The sequence below is a fragment of the Anguilla rostrata genome, chromosome 13 (genome assembly GCF_018555375.3).
Source record: "Anguilla rostrata isolate EN2019 chromosome 13, ASM1855537v3, whole genome shotgun sequence".
Lineage (NCBI taxonomy): Eukaryota > Metazoa > Chordata > Actinopteri > Anguilliformes > Anguillidae > Anguilla > Anguilla rostrata.
This window is the reverse complement of record NC_057945.1, coordinates 26855277-26878517: the sequence shown is the minus strand read 5'-3', so window position 1 is coordinate 26878517 and position 23241 is coordinate 26855277. Positions and strand designations below refer to the sequence as shown.

General features: G+C 39.3%; 1 protein-coding gene and 1 long non-coding RNA gene across 2 annotated transcripts in view; one reads left to right on the top strand and one right to left on the bottom strand.

Annotated features, from left to right (window-relative positions):
- Nucleotides 1-23241, top strand: part of adamts9 (ADAM metallopeptidase with thrombospondin type 1 motif, 9) — a 54613-nt gene that overhangs the window by 22367 nt on the left and 9005 nt on the right. The window contains exons 26-37 of the mRNA XM_064304022.1: nucleotides 128-295; nucleotides 1998-2270; nucleotides 3510-3671; nucleotides 4099-4275; nucleotides 10693-10860; nucleotides 16183-16359; nucleotides 18527-18700; nucleotides 19081-19275; nucleotides 20514-20643; nucleotides 20724-20818; nucleotides 21276-21370; nucleotides 21475-21608. Of these exons, the coding sequence (XP_064160092.1) occupies nucleotides 128-295; nucleotides 1998-2270; nucleotides 3510-3671; nucleotides 4099-4275; nucleotides 10693-10860; nucleotides 16183-16359; nucleotides 18527-18700; nucleotides 19081-19275; nucleotides 20514-20643; nucleotides 20724-20818; nucleotides 21276-21370; nucleotides 21475-21608 (1948 nt within the window). The remainder of the gene's footprint in view (nucleotides 1-127; nucleotides 296-1997; nucleotides 2271-3509; nucleotides 3672-4098; nucleotides 4276-10692; nucleotides 10861-16182; nucleotides 16360-18526; nucleotides 18701-19080; nucleotides 19276-20513; nucleotides 20644-20723; nucleotides 20819-21275; nucleotides 21371-21474; nucleotides 21609-23241) is intronic.
- On the bottom strand, nucleotides 8915-16296 carry LOC135237192 (uncharacterized). Its single transcript, XR_010324772.1, has 2 exons — nucleotides 16165-16296; nucleotides 8915-12546 (listed from the first exon to the last, which is right to left on the bottom strand). It is a non-coding gene; the product is annotated as an uncharacterized LOC135237192 (long non-coding RNA).

Genomic DNA, 23241 nt, shown 5'->3' with positions numbered 1-23241 from the left:
CTATGGGGATGTCAGGTCATATGTGACTGTGGTTCTGTTATAGATTTTCTTCTGTAAATCTGGTGGGGTGGGAGGTGTATCTTCTCTGTAAGGAGCTCAGATTTGACTCTGCACTCTTATCCCACAGTGCAGTGCAACGTGTGGCAAAGGGATGAGGATGCGCTACGTGAGCTGCCGGGACAGCCAGGGGGGCGTGGCCGAAGAGTCGGCCTGTGCCCACCTCCCCAAACCGCCTGCGCGTGAGGTGTGCACGGTTGTGTCCTGCGGCCAGTGGAAGGTCCTGGAGTGGACGCTGGTAAGAGGCTCTGAGCGCACTCTCTGTAACCTCCTCTGGAACAGGAAGAATTGTCAGTCTAGCAAGCACACAGCATCCTCACAGTGTTCCATGTTTTTAGATATTACATGTGAATTATGCATCCGGAATCGCAACAGCAGCCAATTAGAGGGAATGAATTATGAATTAAATTCATCTAAAAATTTGAAGAAATAAAAAAGCAGTGTATCACTTTTTAAGGTCTTTACTAAGGCACACTTATGGAAAGAGTACTATATTCTACATTGTGTCAGAAAGTGTTTACGTCCGTGAAAACAAGGAATGTTGTCCAAGACGGTGATATGTAGAGCATTGGTTGACATTTTAAATGATTAATTTAGCAACAAAAAAACCAAAATGTTTTGTCCTGTGACTCTTCCTTGTGCAAATCTGTCTGACACTAACTTATATATAGAAATATATTTGAATTTGATGGAATTAATTTTCATTTAGTCAATTCATTTCATTGTTTGTTTAAATGGTGCTTCTCAAACTGCTTTTACATATCGCTCTGCTGTTATAAATCTCTGAGGGAAGAATGGAGGCAAATGGCTGAGAGTTTTGAGGGGCCAAGCTTTGTTTACAGATGTTTCTCATCAGAATTAGAACACAACCAAAGCTCCCTGACCAAGGCTGTCGGGTGCATGCACATGGGCTGTGGGAGGTTCCCTGCTTATTTATGTCAAAGTTACTCTGCAAACTCAGGAAGTGCAGGAAGCCATTCATTTCAAGGCCTTAGAATCGCATTCACTTTTTTACTCAAGAGTTTGATTAAAATTAAACATAAAATTTTATGAAGCATTTAGAATGACCTTTCTCTCACAATCATTCATTTGGAGCTGTTGTGTGTGTATGCATGGAATGTGCTTTTTCTTATTTTTGCTTTTTTATTATTTATTTATTTTATTTTATTTTTTGCTTTTACTTCATGACATGATATTGCTTGCTTCTTTCTCCATAATGCAATTTCAGCTTTTTGAGAGTGAGAAGCACCAGTACTACATGCTATATAGCTTGTATTATTGTTAACTTTAATTTATGGAAAAATGCTTCAATGCTTATTCCAATGCAAGGCTTCAGGAGTGGTACAACTGCAACCAAAAGTCATTTTATGTAGCCTGTTCTGGCCTTTTCTGTGAAGAAAATGTGTTCATATGTATGCTAATTGTCTCATGTAGTGGACACAAGCACAATCTTGTGAGTCACTCTGCCAAATGTAATAATTGATAAATTATGCAAGGCCAGATTCACAAACACACATTAAGCCTAGTCCAAGGCCAAATTCAATTCTGAATGGCGATTCTCCTTTAGAAAACATCTGTTTAGCCCAGGACCAGGGCTTAATTTGGGTCTGTGAATCTAGCCAAAGTCTTTCACATATTTTTGTTTTTTTAGTTTTTCTTTTTTTCTTTTTTGCTGTTTTTTTTTTAGCTTTTGGATGTTTAGCTTTAAAAACTTAAATTACAGACAGATAATTGCACAGTGCAAAAGTGGCTGATTTAAAAAATATTTCGTAGAAAGTTAATTGGGCAGGTCTTTAAACATTTGAGGGCCTGAGATGATGTAATCTAAAGGGATTTATGTTGAAATCCACATGACAAGTTAATGAGCCATTTTGGCTGAACCTTAATCTTAACTGATTGTTTATGTGTGTGTGTGTGTGTGTGTGTGTGTGTGTTTGCAGTGCTCGGTGTCCTGTGGTCTGGGCAAAGCTACCCGACAGGTGGTGTGTGTGAACTTCAGTGACCAGGTGGTGGACGTGAGTGAGTGTGACCCTGACGACCGTCCAGCGAGCGAGCAGGAGTGTGCCATGCCCCAGTGCCCCCCACGCTCCAGTGACCATGGCAGCTTCCCCTCCAATGGGGACCCACGGAAAAGGCTCCCGCCACATGGATCCTCTGCCCGGAGCAATGGGCGCACCCAGTCACATCTGTGGCGGACCGGGCCTTGGGGAGCGGTGAGTATTTTTGGACAGAGCCGTATTTGCTTGAGTTTAATGAACATTTGTCCTTAATTTTGACTCAGAATTAAATGCAAATGGTTATTTGCAAATGATTGTTTAAACGCAAAAGTTCACCAGTTGCCAAGATTGACTCACCAATCGTACTTTGCAAGAGAAGCATTTGTATTTTTGAAAGCAAGGCTAAGGGAAAAAGTTGATTCTATCGAAGCCACGGACACCTTCATAATTTACCTTCATCCTAAATACTATCTCGCAACAGCTTTAACTTTAAGCTTTAATATATCAATAGGTTCGGTCTACAACCGTTTTAAAACAACACTGGTGCTTTTGAATAGCTGTAATTGCCCATGAGGCATTATGCATTCTCTCTCTCTCTCTATCTCTCTCTCTCTCTTTCTCTCCCTCCCTCTGGCTCTTTCTCTCTCTCTCTCTCTCTCTCTCAGACACACACATAGCAGAATCCTCATTCCATATAACGTGTACCTGCGTTGTTCCACAAATAGCACGTATTCCCACTTGTTCATCCCTGGATCAAAATACCATTGTGTTCCCAGACAGTTGCCAGGCAATTCCACCTTTACCCCAGGGTGTTAATATTCTCCTATCCTCTTCTGTGCACTCCCATACATGCTGACCTGGGCTTCCCACTGGACTGCCCTGTCAAACTAATCTCTTACGCTGCCATTTGTGAAATCCTTTTGGAAATACCCATGTTAATTACGCTGCACACCCTTTGAGCATCATTCTTGCCCAGGCTTCTTCAAGGACTTTGAGGAGCTTAAACAACACAGAACTTTCCTGATCTTATGTGAAAGTTGGTTATCTGTATATGCTGTTTAACATTTTGCTTGCCATTGTGAGGCAGAAGAAAACGGTCTCAAGTTTCCCACATGGACTTTACTGATATTGCAGTCTACTGTTAGAACTATTAGAAATGCGAAGGTACATGATTCTGCTCTTTAAAAGGCATGCTGCATTGAGCTCAGCTATTGTGCAAACCAGCTACTGAATTCATGCAGCATCACTATAAAGTTCATGTTAAAGTGTCTGGCTCTCTGTGCGAGAGCAGATCTAAGAGGGTTTGTCATAACAGGTCAATTTGTGTTTGCATATTGAAGATCGCAGTTTCCTCCAAGCCTAAAACCTACATAATAGACTTTGGTGCAAGTTGAGTCATGTGTGCAGGTGGGTAATGTGCCGAGCTCATTTGTTACTCTTTTCCCCTGGTGGCAGTGCTCGAGCACGTGTGCGGGAGGCTTCCAGAGGCGTGTTGTTGTCTGTCAGGACGAGAACGGCTACACCGCCAATAACTGTGAAGAGAGGACCAGGCCCATGGAGCAGCGCTCCTGTGAATCCGGGCCCTGTCCACAGTGGGTCTACGGGAACTGGGGAGAGGTGAGAGGCAATTAATGCGCTACCAGAGGTCGCAACCAGCCTAAAAAAGCAGGAAGCTGGTGTGAATTACAGACCATTGATTTTGTCAAGCCTATAATCCTGTACCTGCTTTGTGAGGATGGTGACCTGCCGATAGTTTTCGTCAGTAAGCCTCCAGCTTCCTTTGACATCACTTTATTAGATTAGCACCTGTTTTGTGTTCTCCAAGTGGTTCAGGATTCATTTAGATCTGATGATGCTTTTGAGAACCATCACACCTCTCTCTCTTGGTTTTTTGGGGGGGGGCGGGTGGTTCAGGATGAGCTAGGCTGTCTTTCTCTGGAGAAGGAGACGGGCAGCTGACAGGTGAGGGAGGAGGCGGGCAGATGGAGAGAGGTGTCGCCCCGGCCTTTGTTTACACGGCTCTTTTGTGTTCCTCTCGTTTTAGTGCACCAAGCCCTGTGGAGGGGGGGTAAAAACGCGGTTGGTCGTGTGTCAGAGACCCAACGGGGAACGCTTTAACGACCTGAGCTGTGAAATCCTTGACAAACCTCCCGACAGAGAGCAGTGCAATACTCAGTCTTGTCCGTCCAGCCCCCACTGGAACACCGACCCTTGGAGCTCGGTACGCTCGTAAACATTCGTATTTCGCAGTCTTTCTCGCCGCACACAGAGCTGCCACAAACGGCAGCTACAAAAAACAAAAACCAAACACACCAGGGCTGGAATGATCGCTGCACTTACATGCTAGACTGTATCTCCTATGCCCTGGTGCCTGTCATGGAGTAATGGCTTCGAGACAGGCTGTAACCACACTTCTGTTGCACTTAACACATGAGTTCAAAACAGCTACAAACATGACAACAAATTGCATTTTTTGTTGTCAGCTTTTACCATATGCACACTTTTTTCTGTTGTTCTTTCTTATGTAATCCACTAATTCAGGATTGGTGTTGTGTTTCAGAATGAATTGAGTTTGTAAAATATTATTTTTGAAAAGGTAATTTATTACTGAAGAGATTTCTTTTCTGGTGTATATAGCATCAACCTCCCAACATAGTCACTGTCAAGGGTACTCTGTCATAATGTCCATGTCTGCTCAGTTCACACTCATTGTTTATATATGGACATTTTGGTAACTGCTGTGTATATGAGGTGTCTGACAAGAATCTGATTTTCTATTGTCATGGCTAACACCAAGAAAAACTGTATAGTTTTACTCCCAACCAATGGTTTCCATTTTTTGCCTTTCTAAATAGGCGTTTGTGCAAATGGTTGAGGATTTTATGGGCAGAGTATTATTGCTGTTTTAACAAACAAAGCCTTGAGAGGCTTTCTTGCTGGCAACAAAATTCAGTGTAGATGCCTTTAGGAGCTGTTTCTGACCTCATGATTTTAGCTGTGTTCCGGAAAAATCAGTTATCTAAAGTTAGAAATCTATATGTCATATGTCTCATGTTTTTGCTTCAAATAGAATCATACAATTTTTATTTTGCTTTCTCATCTGAATTCCATGGTGCCATAATGCATTTACAGGTTGCACAATATAGAGTTAAGTATGGCTACTTTTCAGGTCAATGCTCATTTTATAACACAAAAACTCATATAAGTTTTTGCATACCTGAAACAAAAGGATGCACTTTACTCAAAAGGTGTTGTGTATTAATATATTAATATCATCTTAGATATTCCTGTATTAATTTGTAAATAATTTCTGTTGATCCAAACTTTCAAAATCAGTTCATGTGAAAAAACTCTACCATACCTCACTTGAAAACAAAACCATTTTCAAATAGCCATGAAGTTTTACAACTTTTAAATGGTGCTTCTTTAAAAAACAAGGGAGACGAGATTTTAACATTTAAATAATTTTCAGATAGGTCATGCAGTTGTTTATTATAACACATGCAGTTCTTTTGTATGTAAACATACAATTTTTAAATGCCATCTATTATCAGACATACAGTTGGGTTTTGAAGTAGTTCTTAATGTCTTCTATATGTATAATGTTTTTTTATTGACCATTAAAAGTGACACTTATAGATGATGATGATGAGCAATGTTTCTATTTAGGCTGAATTATGTCTCATATTTTAGCAGTCAGTCAGTAATCAGCATTTCAAAGTGAGTTTCATTATCTCTGGCAAAATTCTGTTTGTCTTAGCATTAAAGAGAATATTTCTCTTTGCAGTATTTTGTTGACTGAAAAAACCTGTGACAGAGGAGTCAGATTGTTATTATTTTGAAAATTTCTCTGAAGATCAGTGCTTGGGCCAGTCATTTGTGTCTACCTCATTATTAAATAAAATAGCCCTCCTCACTTTATTGGGCAGTGTCTTGGCTGGTTAGGATGAATCACATTCTGTTGTGACGAATAATTCTAAGAGGACTCTTGGCTATTATTGGTTTTTAACAGATCCATCTAGAGACAGAACTGGCACACTTGTATTTAAAGGGTCTTTTAATACTTTTGTCTTCAAATGAGTGATGAATGTTTGAATAAGAAGAAATTGCTAATTATTTTGCTGTGCATTATGTTAATACGTATAAAGCTGTAGACATTTTACAGAGGTAAATATTGTTTAGTACTCCAGCTTTTGGAGTGTATAATGTTTTAATTACTAGGTAGTAATGCGTTTATTACTTGTTTGAGGACCATTTACTGACTCTTCAAATGAAGTGTGACCCTTAAACCAAATGGCAGTATTAGTTGAAGTTTATCAGTGTTATGGACTTTTTGTATATTTATGTAATTATTTGTATTTATTTTTTACTTCAGCATGAGACTAATGGTAATATTTAATTTTATATGAATTGTTCACTGTCAAAAAAATAACAATTAAAGTAGCAATATCATTAAAGAATGCTTCTTTGGATATGTTTTCTGGCCAAAAGTATGTTATGTGACCAAATCTTTGCACAGTGGACTGATGAGGTAATATCTACCAGTTTAGTGCACTTATACATTTGGGTATATAATTAACATCATAAAACTTTTGTATATCCTTCTTCATATGTTTCCACGTTTTACATGAAATCGTGGTGGTGGCCTTTCAACGTACACTGGCCATTAATTTGATGGCTTTTAGGTCCACAAACATAAGTCCAGAAAACATATCAAAATCATTGAGTGTTATGAAAAATGGTTTCCAATCTCAACTGAAAATGTGAAAAAATGTGTGAAGTATTTCAGTTCCAGAGACATTGGACAGTGGTCTTCCAGTTTGCAAGGATCTTCACTGTTATTTGTGGCCTATGTTAATTATTTAGTAACCTCTCAAAATTAAAAAAGCCGACCTTATTCAGTGTCACATATATTCAGAATCTTTAATGAAAATTGAACAATATTTGGTTATGGTGCTGGCTATGTTGTTATGATTTTTAGTGCATTCATAACCTTACATGAATGAAATCTGAATGTTCACTTATCAGATAAGATACTGCTGTGCATAGAGTGTTTGTGTCCAAAATACTTTCATATGCTTTAACTGAGAACATTACTTTTTTGTGGTATTTTCTGTCAGATGCTCATTGACATTTTGCGTCAATGAGTTTCATTAGCATATTTTACACTCATTCATTACAATAATCATTATATTACGTCATTTCAATTTGGCTTATGGTAGTGATCACAGCATTCATTCACTTTTGTATGGAACACATCTTATGTTTTTTTTTTTCTCCTTAACTATTTCTTTCCAGAAAAGATCTTGATTCCATTTTTGGGAAAAGGTGAACTTTTGTTCAACATGGCTGCTTATTGGTGCTTAGAGTGGATTCCTCTGACATTCCCTCTCTGTCCTTGTTCAAACATGACTGCGCCCTTTATCTTGTGGAGGCTGGAAATACAGGCTCTATGGTTGCGCTTTGGCCCCAAGCAGTGGATAACGTGACCGTGCCGGTGCTGCTGCTGCACCAGTGACAATGACCTGAATGACAACCAAACCGGCAGAGAGGAATAGAAAAAGAGGTCAGAGGTCGCGTTTGATCTCTGAGGAGAACTTTCTCCACACGTCTAATCAGCGTGGACGGACTTCTCCGAAATTCCTCCCTTGGGCTGGGGTCCCAGGAACCTCCTGCGTTTGAGGGCCTCCTTGACTGAGATGCCTCTGTCTTTTGTCTCAGAGGCAAAACACTGACTTTGGACATGCTGCCGAACAAATAGAATGGTGCTGTCAAAGATGCTGTTTATTTGACGTTAAGATATGTTTTTTGTCTTGGGTTTTTTGTTTTTGTTTTTTAGAATAGTGATTAGTTTAGTGATGAATAAACTACTATGATACTAATCTCTACCGTCTACTTGGAGTGTGTCCAACATTTCATTTATATTGCATCCATTGGTAATATTAATGTATTGCATTTTGTGTTGTGCAATACTCTTTCAGTTTATCAGATTTTATGTAAACTGTTGATGATAATTTTTTCCATTTCATATTTTATAGAAAAAACTGATATTGAGAACAAGCTCTCATGTTCAGCTGTGAATTCTCAGTTTCTAATCAAGTCTGTTCTAAAGGAGTTAGAGAGTTTAAACGGGTTAACCTGGTATTGAATTCCTGTCTGAGATATAATTTCCAAGGAAAAACGTGGCTATATGATGATGGTATGATGGCATGATATTTGAACTTTTTTCTTGTAACTGCCATTATGATGTAAACATCTCTAAAATGTATCTGAATGAAACCAGAGGTATGTTCCACTTGTACAGTATGCACCATTCTGAACAGTCATACATTTACAGAGGAAACTAAAGGGTGCAATGAGTTTCATCTCTTTATTTTTTGGGTCCGTTTTTTCTGTGAAACACTAAATCGACTGGGAAACTTGTGTAACGCTGCCAGCGAGCTTAAAATGAAAAAGGCCCCTCTTGTTCACAAGTCAAGTCCCTTTGCGAAAAGGACGGTCTCCTCCGAGCTGCATTTTGAGAAAGAGAGGATTATTCAGGTCAGACCCACAGCAGTGTCCTTTAGTGTGTAAATCACAGGCAGCAGCTGAACAGCCCTTTCATACTTCGCCCCTGCATGTGGCCCACATCTGGGAGATGGGACTGGACTCAAAAGCCCTTCTTAAGGGTGTTTCAACTTAACCATAATGCTGTCAAGCACGCTACAAAAACAACAACAGTTGTTTCTTTGATTCATTATCTTACAAAACATTTCAGGAGACAGTAATAGATCACATTCATTTCTTCAGTTCAGTTGACATTGAATGTTGTTTGGGGGTGGCACGATAGCAAATGTTACAATTCAAACATTCGAACAGAGTTTATTTTTCATTTTTATTTATTTTTGACAATGTAACAAGGCAAAGTTGACTATTTTTCTTCTTACAGCGGTAATGTAGGGGTAATGATTTTCAGGCATTTACTTTGACCATCCTATTAAATGTACAAAATCTAAACATTTCAGATGTGCCAAACGTCTCAGACAGAAACTTCTTTTTGAGGAATAACCATGAACTGAAAAAAAACCTGACAATTATAATCCATTATTTTGAAACTACTAAATGAAAATGCACTAAAAGTAACAATTGATGCACATATTATAAAAAAGACTCGTAATTTTGACGTTAAAGATGCGACTTGTCAGGAAACAGATGTTTCTGATTGGTCCACTATCTTTACAGTCTCACAGACTCCCTTCTAAAAGGTGAAAGGTCACAATCTGTTCATTTTCAACATGCCATTCTTTGGGGTTCTCGTTGTGGGCACCATACAGGGTTACGGGTTACGTACTCGCTCAATCCGGATCTGTCAAGTCAGATCTATCACCCATCCCAACCCGCTTTTGTTTCTTCCCTCTTAACTGAAAGCCTCAAATCTCAAATCAAAGTGCGGTTGTGCTGTGTCTGCTTGTCAGACAGGGTTAGGCTTTTGGAAGTTCAGTGAACCTTTAGCAAAGGGTTGCAGCCGCTTGGTTCACAACAAAGCTTTCAATTACTGTACCTTCTAATTCGATCTTTGCATCAAGTCAAGCCTCTCTGCTACCCCCACCAACCCCCCTTCCCTCACCAGGACCACCCAATTGGCTCAGCCCAAGACATTTGAATTAATTGATTTTTGGACAAAGTGAAAAACCATGGATATTAATGCTAATGTTTGTACATTGAGGTATCCCTACAAAATGGTAGATATATGTGTAAAATATTGTTTAGAAAATGGTTAGACATTGAATAACTTAATGATTTGCATTTTTAATAGATCCAAATACAATGGTCATTGTGGCTCTTCAATGTAAAGTTGATAACATTGTTACAGAGGTGTTACAGAATGACGGTAAACTATACCATTTGCCCCAACTAATTACTGTATGTAATGAGTGATATAACAAATTGTCAAAATGTCAAAACCAAATGTTTCATTTACTTTGAGAGTGTTACTTTTGGGTTTCATGAAACTCATTATGGATTGAGTTACAGTGAACTGTCACGCACTGATTTGTTTGAACAAATCAAAAGGTGTAGCACTTTGCATCAAACTAATTATCTGTTTAAAATCAATGACTCACATCTGCTAGCTCTGTCTGTTTGGTATCACAGTGCCTCATATTCATATCACTAGTTTCATTATTGTTATTATTTCCTGTTCTATCCCCATATGTAGTACACTGTCAGAAAATGTGGTACTGTTTTTTTGTTCTCTAAGGTACAATTCCTGTTAACGTTCCCTCACTGGATCGTATTTGAACCTTAGAATGGTAATCTAAAATGGTCCGTGACAAGCCATTGTAGCCCTATAGGTAGTTTTTGCACATTTTTTTCTGTAGAAAGTTGGAAGCTTTGCACTTATGCAAGGTGTTCTGTGCGTATGTACTCATAATTTACCCAGTTTTTCCTCAAGCATGTAAATTAATTTACCTGCATTATCATTTACTTAATTCATTCTTGCTTCTTGATAATGTTATACAAAATGTTACTGGTTTTGTAACAAATCCATTGATAAATTCTTCTATGCTATACAAATGCATGCAAAATGATGGGAGCAATTGCTTGATTTTGTGAAGTTCGGGATGACCCTTATAGAGCAGTCTCTCTTTTCTTGCAGTGTTCAGCGTCCTGTGGGAAAGGATTCAAGTACCGTAATGTAACGTGTGTGACCCAGACCGGAACGTCCACTGATGAGGAGAACTGCCAGCGCCTGTCCCGTCCCAGCAAGCAGAGGCGCTGCCGAGGGGGGCGCTGCCCCAAGTGGGAAACAGGACACTGGGGAGAGGTACAATTTAAACACAAACCCAAATGCTCCTCCTCTTCCCCTTCCCCTCCCTTCCCCTCCCTCCCATCCTCCTTACCTCTGCTGCTATCCTCCTTTTTCTTCACAGCACTTCACATCTTGTGGGTGCTCCTTGCAGGGCTTAAAACTTTACTGCAGGGATTGTATCTTTATTTAAATATATGTGGCAGATCCTGTTGCACATTGCCCTGTGGCCCACACTCACTCCCTCCACAGCCATTTATCACCACGGGAATCTGCTATGTCATATCTCATTCTTTTGGCTGAGGAATCCCTCGGTAGGAAGCGAACTGGGGGCAGTGGGGGTCGCCACTTCTCTTTCATCGCGGGCCCCAGAGGGGTCAAAGCCAATCAGCATGAAGCGGTGCCCAACACAATAGCAGACCTATCGGAAGAGTCTTCTGTGTGACCTGACAGAATCTACTTACCCAGTCAGAAAAAGACAGAATTCCCAGCATGCTTCAAACATATGGGAGCCCACGACATGTCTCTGGGAGCTAGGCTCAGTCAAGCGCTCACATCTGCGAGCCGTATCTCAGGAGTGTGATCTCGGGCCTCTTGCAGCTCTCAATCTTAAGTACATACTCTGGGGCGGATGAAGACAGACCTCCAGAAAAGTGTAGCAGATGTTCTGAAACAGGCTGTTATTACAAGTGAATGAAGCTTACACAGCAGCCTTTGTGTTTGAGCTGGATGGTCAGCGTGATTGGTTGAGAAGCGTACCGCTAGGCAGTCTCCTCATTGGGGGAGACACTTTAACCAGAGGCAGCTCTTCCCAATTTCAAACATCCCTTGGAGAAAACCACAAAACGTAAGCCAGCTAGGCCACGAGGCAGGCTTCCCCCTCTGTCCCCTTCTGAGTTATTCTTTGTATATACAGTTCAAACGAACATGATTAAGTACATTATGCACTCATGTATATATAAATCAGTTCTGGGTGAGAAATTTAAAATCTATTTAAAATCAGTTTTTTGGTGATTTTAACATTGAATTCCACATATTAAAGGTGTTTTTTTCTTCTTCATGCACTAGGTCATACAATATTATACTAAACTGTAAATTGGTGGAAAATGCCATTGCATTAGTTTTTGTTTCAGGGGTGATGTCAGATGCTCACATAGACTTTGCATTATGCATATGTTCTGTATGTGAAAGTGTAGGAGGGAATAGTATGTAATTATGGCAGGAAAATATAACCCTTTGAAAAAAGAAACCAACTTACTGTAACCAGTTTTTAGTTCTCAATTTGTTGGTAATCAAAGTACCTCAAAATGACATCTCTGTGCAAAAATGTATTGCCTGGTTCAGTGGTGTTGCAAACCAGGTGTGCAATGATTTTAAAAAGAAAAACAGTCAGGGTTCCCACTTGTCCTGGAAAACCTGGATTTCTAATCAAGGAAGAGAAATGGAAAATGAGAAAATTGCCAAAATGTCCAGGAAAACAATTAGTTGCAACAGTGAAGCTACCAACTTTAAAGGTTAAAGTCTGCACAATCCACACCCCCCTACCCCTGGTCCACAATCACAATCTTCCCATCTCTGAGATCACAATTCATGTTATGGGTGTTTGGTCACATAAAATGTCAATTTCTAAGAATATACAGCATGTGGCAACTTGATACCTTGGTTCTGGTTGTGCATCGTCCTCCATTCTTTTGAGAAGATACACTAGAATATAAAATCAGAAATAATTTTCTTTTTACTATGTTGGAAATAGCCAACATGCTTTTATAATTTAAAAAAAAGAAAGAAATATATGACCCATACCTAGAGTACATCTTGAATGGTGCCATACAATAAAGACTTTGGTGTGTATTCTTGAAGTGAGGTTACTGTTCTTTCCCTCTCTATTTATATTGAAGTATAATTCAGTTATTCACTGTTGCCCTACAGCATTCTTATGATTGTTATGTGCATCACCTTGCTGTATACTATGCTTGGCACACACTGCTTGAAATGCATATGTGATGTTTTTTAGTGGTAATCTGGAGCGTTTTGGCAAACATCCCACGGGTTATATATTTGTGTACATCTGGAGGTGTTAAGAGTACACTTTTCAGGGTCTCATTCCAATCTTCTGCATAACTATTCCGACAGGTGGGTGGACAGGGGCATTAGCTCTCGACATTGCTCTGTCCATCCACACACACACAAACATGGACACACACACACACACATACATTCAAATTCACATGTGCCATGCTCTCATAAATAAGTACATGACACATACATATCTCTCCATGCCAATGCATTGACCTGCTATTTATTTATTTCTTTATTTCACTCATTCATTAATTCATTCATTAATTTATTTTAGAAATGTTTGTGGAATTATTTTATGATTTATGGGATCCAGCCAAATTATTAATATTACAGATGTCACAATTATGCCGTGTATCCTTATCCTGATTATACTCTGCTATACAGTCTTTGTCTGATTTTTGAATATCATTGCTTGCATAATCTGAAAGTTTTAGGAAGACTTTCAATACAGATGTACATGAATGTATGGGTGCTCTTATCTGGTGTAACCCTGAAAAAGCAATCCTTCAAGGTGTGGAATGTACAGAAGCGCATTAGGGCCATGTAGAAAAAAACCTTCTGTAGTTTTTAAAAGTCTTAACTTTCGACTTTAGTCAAAAGTTTCAATTTTAAAAGTCACAAGTTTTGGTTTTAAAGTTGAAGCTTCTCGTTTTAATTTATAAAGTTTTGACTTTAAAGTCAAAATTTTTGAGGATAGAATGTTTAGATTTTTATCTCAAAAAATTGCCTTTAGCTGTAACTTAGCTGCTGATCTACTAGCACTCAACAAGCATACATTTAAAACCCCATAATGCTCATAGAAACACAGAATAATGTTAAGTAACAGGGATTGTTTATAATCTAATTATGGAGGAAACTGTTCCGAAAGAAGAACCACTAAATCTTTGTTGACTTGACTTGTACAAAATGAGATTCAGAACTCTAGGCAAATGCAGAGTTACCGTTGGCTACACCTGTGTGCAATTCAGACGGGGTTTGTAATTCCCAGATATTCTGCGTTCCAGTTTACCGATTTCTTAGCTACCGGTTAAAGCTATAACGGTTGGTTTACCTAGCCACTGAAAATGTTAATTGAAGACATAACTAATATTAACAAATTTTATAGGCAAGTAACTCCTCCTTACTACATAAAGCACTGGAATATAGACTTATGAGATAATTTACTTTAAGGAATTATGAGGTTTTACATGTAGCCTAATGTTAAGCTATGCAAGAAGCTGAGTGATGAAGGCATACTATAAGTTCACTTGCCACTTTAAAGCCACAACCTTCGAGAATAATGTCAAAACTTTTGACTTTTAAACTCGCAATGCTATACTTTAGACTTATGAAGTCAAACCTTTCAAGATAAATGTTGAAAGTTCTGACTTTTAAAGTCAAAACTTTTTTCTACATGGCCCTACTATACTTCCGTAGGAATTTACTTTTATTTAACATGGTTAATCTGTAATTAACATCGTAATATGCTATTCTTAATAATATAATTGAACAGCTATTTACAGCCATTACAGTTTGTTCACAAAATCGAGATAGCCGTTAAAACTACATAAAAGCTGTCCATAAAGCTGTAGTTTTATCACCCAACTATAGACTTGAGGCCTAAAAAAACAGGAGGAAGAAATACAAACAAGCAAAATTTAGAGTCCAAATTTTACATTGACAATGTGCTCACCTCTGACCTGAGCTGTGGTTCAGAGTGACTGCCACAAGGAATGAAATCTAATCCTGTATGCTCCTGGCTTGCATGGTCCCAGCAGAAATCTGCTCTTTATTACAGCGCGAAGGCTGAGTGCACTCTATCCAATTGAGATTTTATTGCTGTTAGACAAAGCCAGACAGAATTCCTACAAAAGGGGCCTCTTATGCACAGTTCATTTAGTTCATTATTTATTTTTCCACTTATGTAAACATTGTTTTGTATAATGTAGCATCTAGTTTTTTTTCTTGCAGAGTCATAATTTTTCCAGTGAAAATACATGTCTTTATACACATTTGACAGACCAGATGTGGCCTATAACCAAAATTTTGTATTATAAACCTATGTGTGTATATGTGAATAATAAGTGTAACATTTTATTTTGAATATATAGTGCTGGTTGACTGTACTTATGAAATGATATTTCACAGTTCATTATATTCTTGTTTCTACTGTCAGCTTAAAATTACAGTGAAATAATACCAAATAAAAATCATAGACAAATAAACCATAGGTGCTAGACAAAACAAGATTCTTTTTCAGCACAAATCAACAAACTTAATCCAGGCTTGCGGTTTAAATCTGGAATGTTACATAAATGCATGAGTATGCATCATAGTCTGAACAGGTGTTTATCAAAAATGACTGGTTTTAATGTGGATAAACTTGTCTTGTACAATTATAAGAAGTTTATTTGAATTTAAAAATTAATATTTGGTAAATTGTTTGCGTATGTTAATAATAGTTATGGACTGAATTGTGAATTCAAATATGAATCAAATAAATGAAACAAAGCATCCTCATGGTGACCGTGAACCTAAGATGTAAGAAAAGCATGCATAAAGTGTTTGAAATTATATGTGTATTGTTATGTATTTCAAATAATGCTGATGCATTCTTTTAAATGTGCCATTGACCATGATGAGGAGGATGATAGGAGGAGGATATTTAGAAATTATGTTACTTGTGTTATTGGTATTATTATTAGCAGTAGTAGTAGTAGTAGTAGTAGTAGCAGTAGTCATTTCTTATTATAAGTCTTAATTATAGACTAGCATAATGCCATGGGACTTTCTTCATATTGTAATTGTTCTGTAGCTTATGCTGCCGATTCTTATCCGGATGTTTAAAGCCAGATTTTAATAAACGTAACGCTACATCGACCTCTGCTTTTGGATATTGCATAAGACACTTTTCGTAGAGTTCGTATATCCTAGAAATTGCTTTAAGGAAATAAAAACAAAAGAAGCATTTGTATATCATCCCCGATAAAACATGAATACGCATTGGGATACTTTACTACATCTCTGTCACCTTTATGGCCTATATATTATACATTAAAAACACACTTGGCTGTAAATACGTATACGATAGTTTGTTTCCCAGTGACCCATGAATTGTTAAAACAACGGTTTAAAGTTACGGTTTATTTCTTGGAACACTAAAGCTTAAGTAGTCTGCACTTTATAATATGCAGGTTGATAAAAAGAGTTATGGTATTTTTAAAAATTCCACTCCTTTTACCAAAGTAAAATAGCAAAGCTTACCCTTCCCTCTCGGTTTAGTGCTCCTCGTCGTGTGGAAGAGGGAGGCAGCAGCGGGCGGTTTTCTGTCAGATTGGAGACCAGCGCAGCCCAGAAGAGTCAGAGTGCCCGAGATCCGCCCGTCCGGAATCCAGCCAGTTCTGCCAGGCCACAGAATGCCCCGCGCGTTACAGGTGGAGGGAGGGTGACTGGCATGAGGTGAGTAGCTTACAGACGCTGCGGGTGCACCGAAGCACGCATCATTCAAAATAAACAAGAACGAGACGCGCCTGTTCTAGTGACGTGCGGGAAGTGTCATGTTGCTGATATACTGAGGTGCGAGCAGAGCGGCTAACTTGGACCAGATCCCAGTTTACACATGATGCTTCTTGTCAGAGAGCCAAGGGAAATGGAGACCTCGCAGCGCTCGTGGGGGCGGGATGGGCAGTCTGCTTATAATGGAAATAGGATAAAAAGCATGATTATTTAATATGGCCATTTTGCACTATTAAGTATTCAGTTATATTTTCTGTTCTATTCATTTCTTCCCTTGTGTGGGCATACAGTGCACCACATGTATTTGTTTTAAAGAATGCCAAACAAATTAAAATGGGTAGGCCTACATGCCATTGCTAATATTTTTGGAGCAAACAAAACCATAAATAAACACATATTTTGAACCAAAGCCATTATTTGTTTTCAAGCCAACTGCACTCAACATAAATAAACACAGTTTTGCAATTAAGCAGTTTTACAACATGCCAACGGGCGGAAAAAAAATCCACATTTCCACTGATGAAACAACAGGTGAATTGCACTGTATTTTCAGGGTTTTTTTTACCCTGTTCAAAAGTATTTATTAAAATAGTTTTAGTAAAAGGAAATGTTCAGGGAATCGAAAATCTAGGTCAACAACCAGCATGAAATCGCAGCACTTAGAAGAAAAGTCTAATTAGTCGAGAGCCCTGCTTGCAAATGCTTTCTGAGCCCCCCTCATGGCTGTCCTCGACAGCTGTAGACAATTAGGGATGCTCGCTCTACTGTTGGACGTTAGCCGGGTCATGTTGCTTCACAGAGCATTGGTGGGGCTCCTCAACCTCAGAAAACTTACAGAATGTGACATGTTTCCTAGAAATAAGTACCAATTGCTTCTGCTCAAATTTTTTCATTACTCTAAGGAACATGTGATTCCTTTTTTCTTCTTTCTTTTTAATACAAGTTTGCTTTCCTTATGTTAATAGATCTTTATGTCTTTATGAAAACAGCAGCATTTTACCAGTTTTTTCAAGTATTAATCCTTTTACCCTTTTTACTGGAGTCAATGATCCATTATATTCAGCAGTGGTTCTCAGCCTAAGGCACTCCACAGCTTAGATATGTAGCCCATTTGACATGCAAAGAAAGTGGAATAGAAGGCTGGTTGACAAGTAGAATCGATTATATGAAGACAAATGTTTTTCTGTTCAATGTATAGATAAACAGACTTGCATGAAATAGCATTAACCAGCATAACAAGTGAAGTTACAGCAGCATAACATTTTTATTGGTGACTGTAGGAGTTGTGAGTTAAACCCATGACAAGAAGGGTCAAAATGATTGAAAAACTATTGCTGCAAAAGAAGACGTGGACTATTTCTGCTATTAGGATAAATATTGAAAACCGTATTACATTTTCAACAAGGCAAACTTACAGTGGTTCATTCCTTTCTGTATAAAGTTCACTGTATAAAGTTCACCTAACATGTGATGATGTGCTTGAGTTGTTTGACAGGGTTGAACATTGAACAGGAAAGGATCCAGCTGGAATTCATTTAGAATAACTGAAGTAGTTCACAAGTGCTCATGACGCAAAACCTGTTGCCCCTAAGGTTTAGGTTGCCATCCAGTGCAGGACAAGCATCTGTGTTTCAGTTTGCTTTAAGCCTTTTTTCTGAGAAAGCAGATAATGCATTTTTGATGTACGTCACATACCTCATAACTTCACTCAAGCAGGCAAACATCAGTCAGACTTGTGGAAGCATATAGTAACTGTATAGCCTCATTCTTGGGCTCTTCCTACGTATTGCTTTTGTCCAACCCAGAGCCAGTTTGTGAAGATAAACAGTCTTTAACTGGCACAGCATACTTAAACAGAGCTGCAAGAGAGATATGAATGACAGCTCAAACACTGGTTTTCACCCTGGGATCTTGTACTCCAAGCTAAACAGTAAATCTGACAGAGTAGTGTTTACAGCTTCTTATCTCCTCTTTTTAGTCTTCTGTGTAAAACATCTTCAGCTCACCCTTTGCACACTTTTTCAGGCATAACCTCTCACTACTGCGTGACGACAATGGTAAAGTAGCAGTTAGTTGAGCCCTCCAGCTGACTGATTTGTTTGCATTGCAGTGCAGTAAAAGTTGTGGATCAGGACTCAGACGCAGGACGGTTGTGTGTGTGGACCTGCGGGAGGAGGAGGTTCATGAAATGTATTGTATGACCCAGCTGAAAAAGCCAGCCGACACAGAGAGCTGTAACACTCAGCCCTGTGAGTTTGTGTGGATCACTGGGGAATGGTCAGAGGTGAGTACTCAAAATCATAGTCTCCATATCATTAAAAAAAACACAGACAGGAGGATCAGTATGTAATGTAATAAATAGTCTAGTCCTAGTAATAAGACTGGTGCATTGAGGCTCACTCTCCCTTCTACTTGACTCCTTTGTGTTTGGAAACATCACATTGAAAATGTTCTCTGTGATTTTTTCCTCTATCTTTACTGCATGGTACAGTAGTGTACACTATTGCCTATATACATATAAATACACAAGCAATGTGATTTTCCAGGAATTGCATCCCTAGAAATTTACAGTAGAATGGGCTGGTCATGCCGGCATATACACTGGTGATCCAGTCATCAGGCTGCTTATAGATATTCCTGTCCTTTTGTGATCCCCTGTTAAAGTGCTCAGTCAGCTGTGGACAGGGCTACCAGAGGAGGCGAGTATCCTGCAGTGAAGTGCATTCTGGGAAGGATCATTATGAGTATGGGTACCAGTCCTCCTCCAGCTGTCCCGGAACCCCACCAGAGAGCACCATGCTGTGCAACCTGGCCCCCTGTGCTGCTCCACCGGCCTGGAGAGTAGGAATCTGGGGACCGGTGGGTGCTTTTCTTTATCATTGTTTTTTTCATATTTTAAAAAAAAATACCTGATATGATTTCCTGGTGGTCTTCCTCAGTTTATTTATTTATTTATTCTAGATGTTGTTCAGGTGATTTGCTTTCATGTTAATACACAGATGACTAATAATGGCTAATAATTACAACACTTGTTTTATACATATGTGCACTTTAAGCACATGTGAATTGTTTGATTCCGAATTGTGGAGTACAGAGCCAAAATAAAGAAAAAAATGTCTTTCACACACACACACACACACACATATATATATGTATATATATATATATACATATATAAATATATACACATAGACACAGATACAAACTATTGACAGCTGACAGCAATTTCAAAATAGTGCTTTGTTTGGACTGAGCGTAGCATGCTTTTTTTTAGAGAGTAATGTCAACATGAAAATTCAATTGGGAAACAAACTAGGACAAGCCATATCCAAATGAGCCAAACCACAAGAGAAGGGGGCTGTCAGATAATTTACAAGGGGGCTTTTTGTTCGCAAAAATGTGTGAACACATTAAATCCCACATAACTCATGCACGAAACAATCCATACACATTTAGTGAAGAGCATTGCTGAGAGTTATAATTTCTTCAGTCGTGCTGTTTCTTGAGCTCCACAATCTAGCTGGATAGCTGCGTAGCATTGTTTTTCTGTTGTTTGGGCATGATATCGTAATCCTTGCACACTGTGACATGTGTACATTGTTACTGTCAGGATTAAACTTTCTATTCACAGAGTTTCAACAGTGCACCTTATAAGTGACATTACTTTAGATCACATCTACAAACTTGCCTCAGTAAGACACCACTATAATCTCTTTACAATCCTAATGGTGTTTTCTACTAATCTTAAAGTAGCACTGGTATTGTCCCGAGCAAAGGCAGAAGTGAACCTTTTACATTTTAGCTGGCACATTTCCAAATACACATGTTTACTTGAAACTATGAGAGATGACTTGACAAGCCTTTCATGACTTTTTTCAGGTTGACATTGAGTTCCCACATAAAGTTAAAGATTTTCTTTTCGTGCTTCCATTTTGTCCTTTTCAGAGTTTCCATGATGCAATGGCCTCTGACCAGAATTGCAAAGTCATACCCATTTCTAATGAGTTAGCAATAAAAATAAAGTTAAGGTTTCCGCTAACCTGATTATGTTTGTAATCATTGTTGCCGTAGCTTACCTCAGTTTCTGATCCTCTCAGTGTTCGGTCACCTGTGGCGAGGGCGTGATGGAGAGGTCGGTGCGATGCGTTTCCGCCGGCAGTAGGGACGGCGACCGGTGCCCATCCGACAGGAAACCGGAGCAGCGCAAAGCTTGCATCAGCCCTGCCTGTGAGTGCCCTCTTCCTGCCCCCCCCCCCCCAGTCTGAGCCCTGGTGAGCTCTACAGCCTCTGATCTCTCCCCCTTGCAGGCCATTTGCCCACCAGCTGCAGTGACATCCAGAGCCAGAAAGGCCTTTTGTCAGATGGAGAGCAGTTAATCATTGTACAAGGAAAGCAGCTTAAGGTGAGATCATTGTACTGTACCGTGGTCCTTAAGACTCATATTGGCACATACAGGATGAATAATGTGCATAAATCTTCAATGAAGAGGGAAACATGAGAAAATATCCCTGACTTCATATTTCACCTGTAAATTTCCATCTGTAAAGTCGATTTCTATTGAGAACATCATTCACTGATATATTTTTTATAATACATGATGAAATACAATATACAAATTGTTCATATTATAGTTGTTACATATGCCCCCAAGTGGAGTGGGCTCTATATCCTCAGCCCTTTGGTGGGGCAGCTTTATTTGCTTTCATCTGGCCTGTGTCATGTAACAGGAGTTTGGTTTTGGTTTGTGGGCCATCATTCTTTTTTAATCATGGCACCCTGATGCTTTCTGAAATGCCTGCTGCCGAAGTGGGTCGGATCAGCTCTCCCCAAAGCCACACGCTGCTTTGCCCTCTCCTCAGATCTACTGCGCCGGTATGCGGACGGACCGTCCACGGGAGTACGTCACGCTGAGGACGGGCGACGCCAACAATTTCTCAGAGGTCTTCGGCTTCAGGTAACGGCGACCTGGGCCGAGGGGTCTGTTCTCAGGAGACGAGGCCGGCCGTCTCTCATTCTGTGAGAAAACAAAGAACCCACTGTGGTGCCTCTCTGACTCAGGCTGAACAACCCCACCGAGTGTCCCTACAACGGCAGCCGGCGAGAGGACTGCCCCTGCAGGAAGGACTACTCCGCCTCCGGCCTCTCCACCTTCAGCAGGGTCCGGGTGGACCTCAGCGAGATGCAGATAATCAGTGAGTCACAGAGACAGTGGGCCTCTTCACAGGGTTCCCACGTTAACAGAAAATTATTGACATTGAAGGTTCCTGATAATAAAGTTCATAATAAATAAAAGAAGTCCTTGAATATATTGCTGCAAGACCACTATTTACAGACATTCTGCCCTTAGAAACTGATCCTAAATCAGAATTCACATGATCCTTGGACAATGTTCGTGTTCAGACACATCGATATTTGACATTTATATATATTTATTTATTTATTATCTTTAACTCTTGGACCTTTCTACCATTATGACCAACATTTACACAGATTTGGGTTGGTCTGTAAGAACTATACATCAGGCATCTTCAATGTTTCAAATGCCTGTTTAGTTTTTTTCAGAATGTGTGAAATCATTATCAGGTTCCGATGAAAGCAATCATGATGGACTCCTCTGAGGACTGGTACCCTCTCACTTGTGTTATCTATGCCATGCCTCTCTGTGTGTTGAGTGAGTTGCAGTGTTATAAGTCGGCAGCTTTGCTGTTTGGTGGAGTTGAGGGCTGGAGGGGAAGCCAGAAAATGAAGGGACGCTGTTGTATGATTGCTAAGCACATTACTGTGAATCCCCTTAACAGATTGACTACCACATGCCAGATCTCTTTGTACATCTGCTGATTACAGGTTTTGTTGGTACAATTATGTCCCGTACACTATTACCTTACAGGCTTAACAAAAACATCATGTATTATATGCAGTTTCTAACCATTTATTATTTTCTGGGTCTCAGTTTATAAATACATATAGATAAGTGTGGTTTGCTTCAGGTATGTTAGAAAATATAAACAACAATTGTGCAATTGTAGTGAAATATTTAGAAGTTTTAATAAACCACAATGACCTGACTCTACTGTCACACAAATAAATTATATCCATCTCACAGAATACTTAACATGTTTTCAGTAGAATATGTAGAGCCACTATTCTCCTGAATTTATTACAAAAAAGGTGTTCATTTTGATAGTCCTCCGATCAATTTTGAGGAGTGTTTCATGAGAATTTGCCAGTTCTTTAAAACTTTAACAATTTTTTTTACACAAAAATAAGCAAACGCAGTTGTAGATAAAAGTAATTTTACCATTATACCACCAGACCTTATAATTTAAGCTTTCCGACCACTTTTATTTGCTTGGCACACGTGTCCTTATCCACAGCAACTCAAATAGCCTGCAGTTTTTTAAATAATTCACTCATACAGCTGGATATTTACTGGAGTAATTTAGGTTACAGTGAGATCCATCAAGAATACAAAAGCAGTACCCCCTCCCAACCCCCAGGATACTGAGCCTGCAGTCTTCAGCTACAAGCCCAGCTACATAACCACTGCTCCACACTGCCACCTACATTCAGAGAGAGAGAGAGCCCCCTCCTCTGGCCCTTACTGCTTTCATCGTGCTCATTCTCCTAGCAGGGTTACAAATGCATTTTTAAAAAGGTTAGCTATATCTATAAAATGAGGTAAATTGAAACACTACGGCTGTGACGTCGGGGAGGGAGGGGGGTGCGGTATTGGTCCCTGTTCTCTGTAAGGTGGGCATGTAGGGTCAGGATTATCCCAGAGCTAGCATTCCGTCATAATTCTGTTCATGACAGTTTAATGGCACT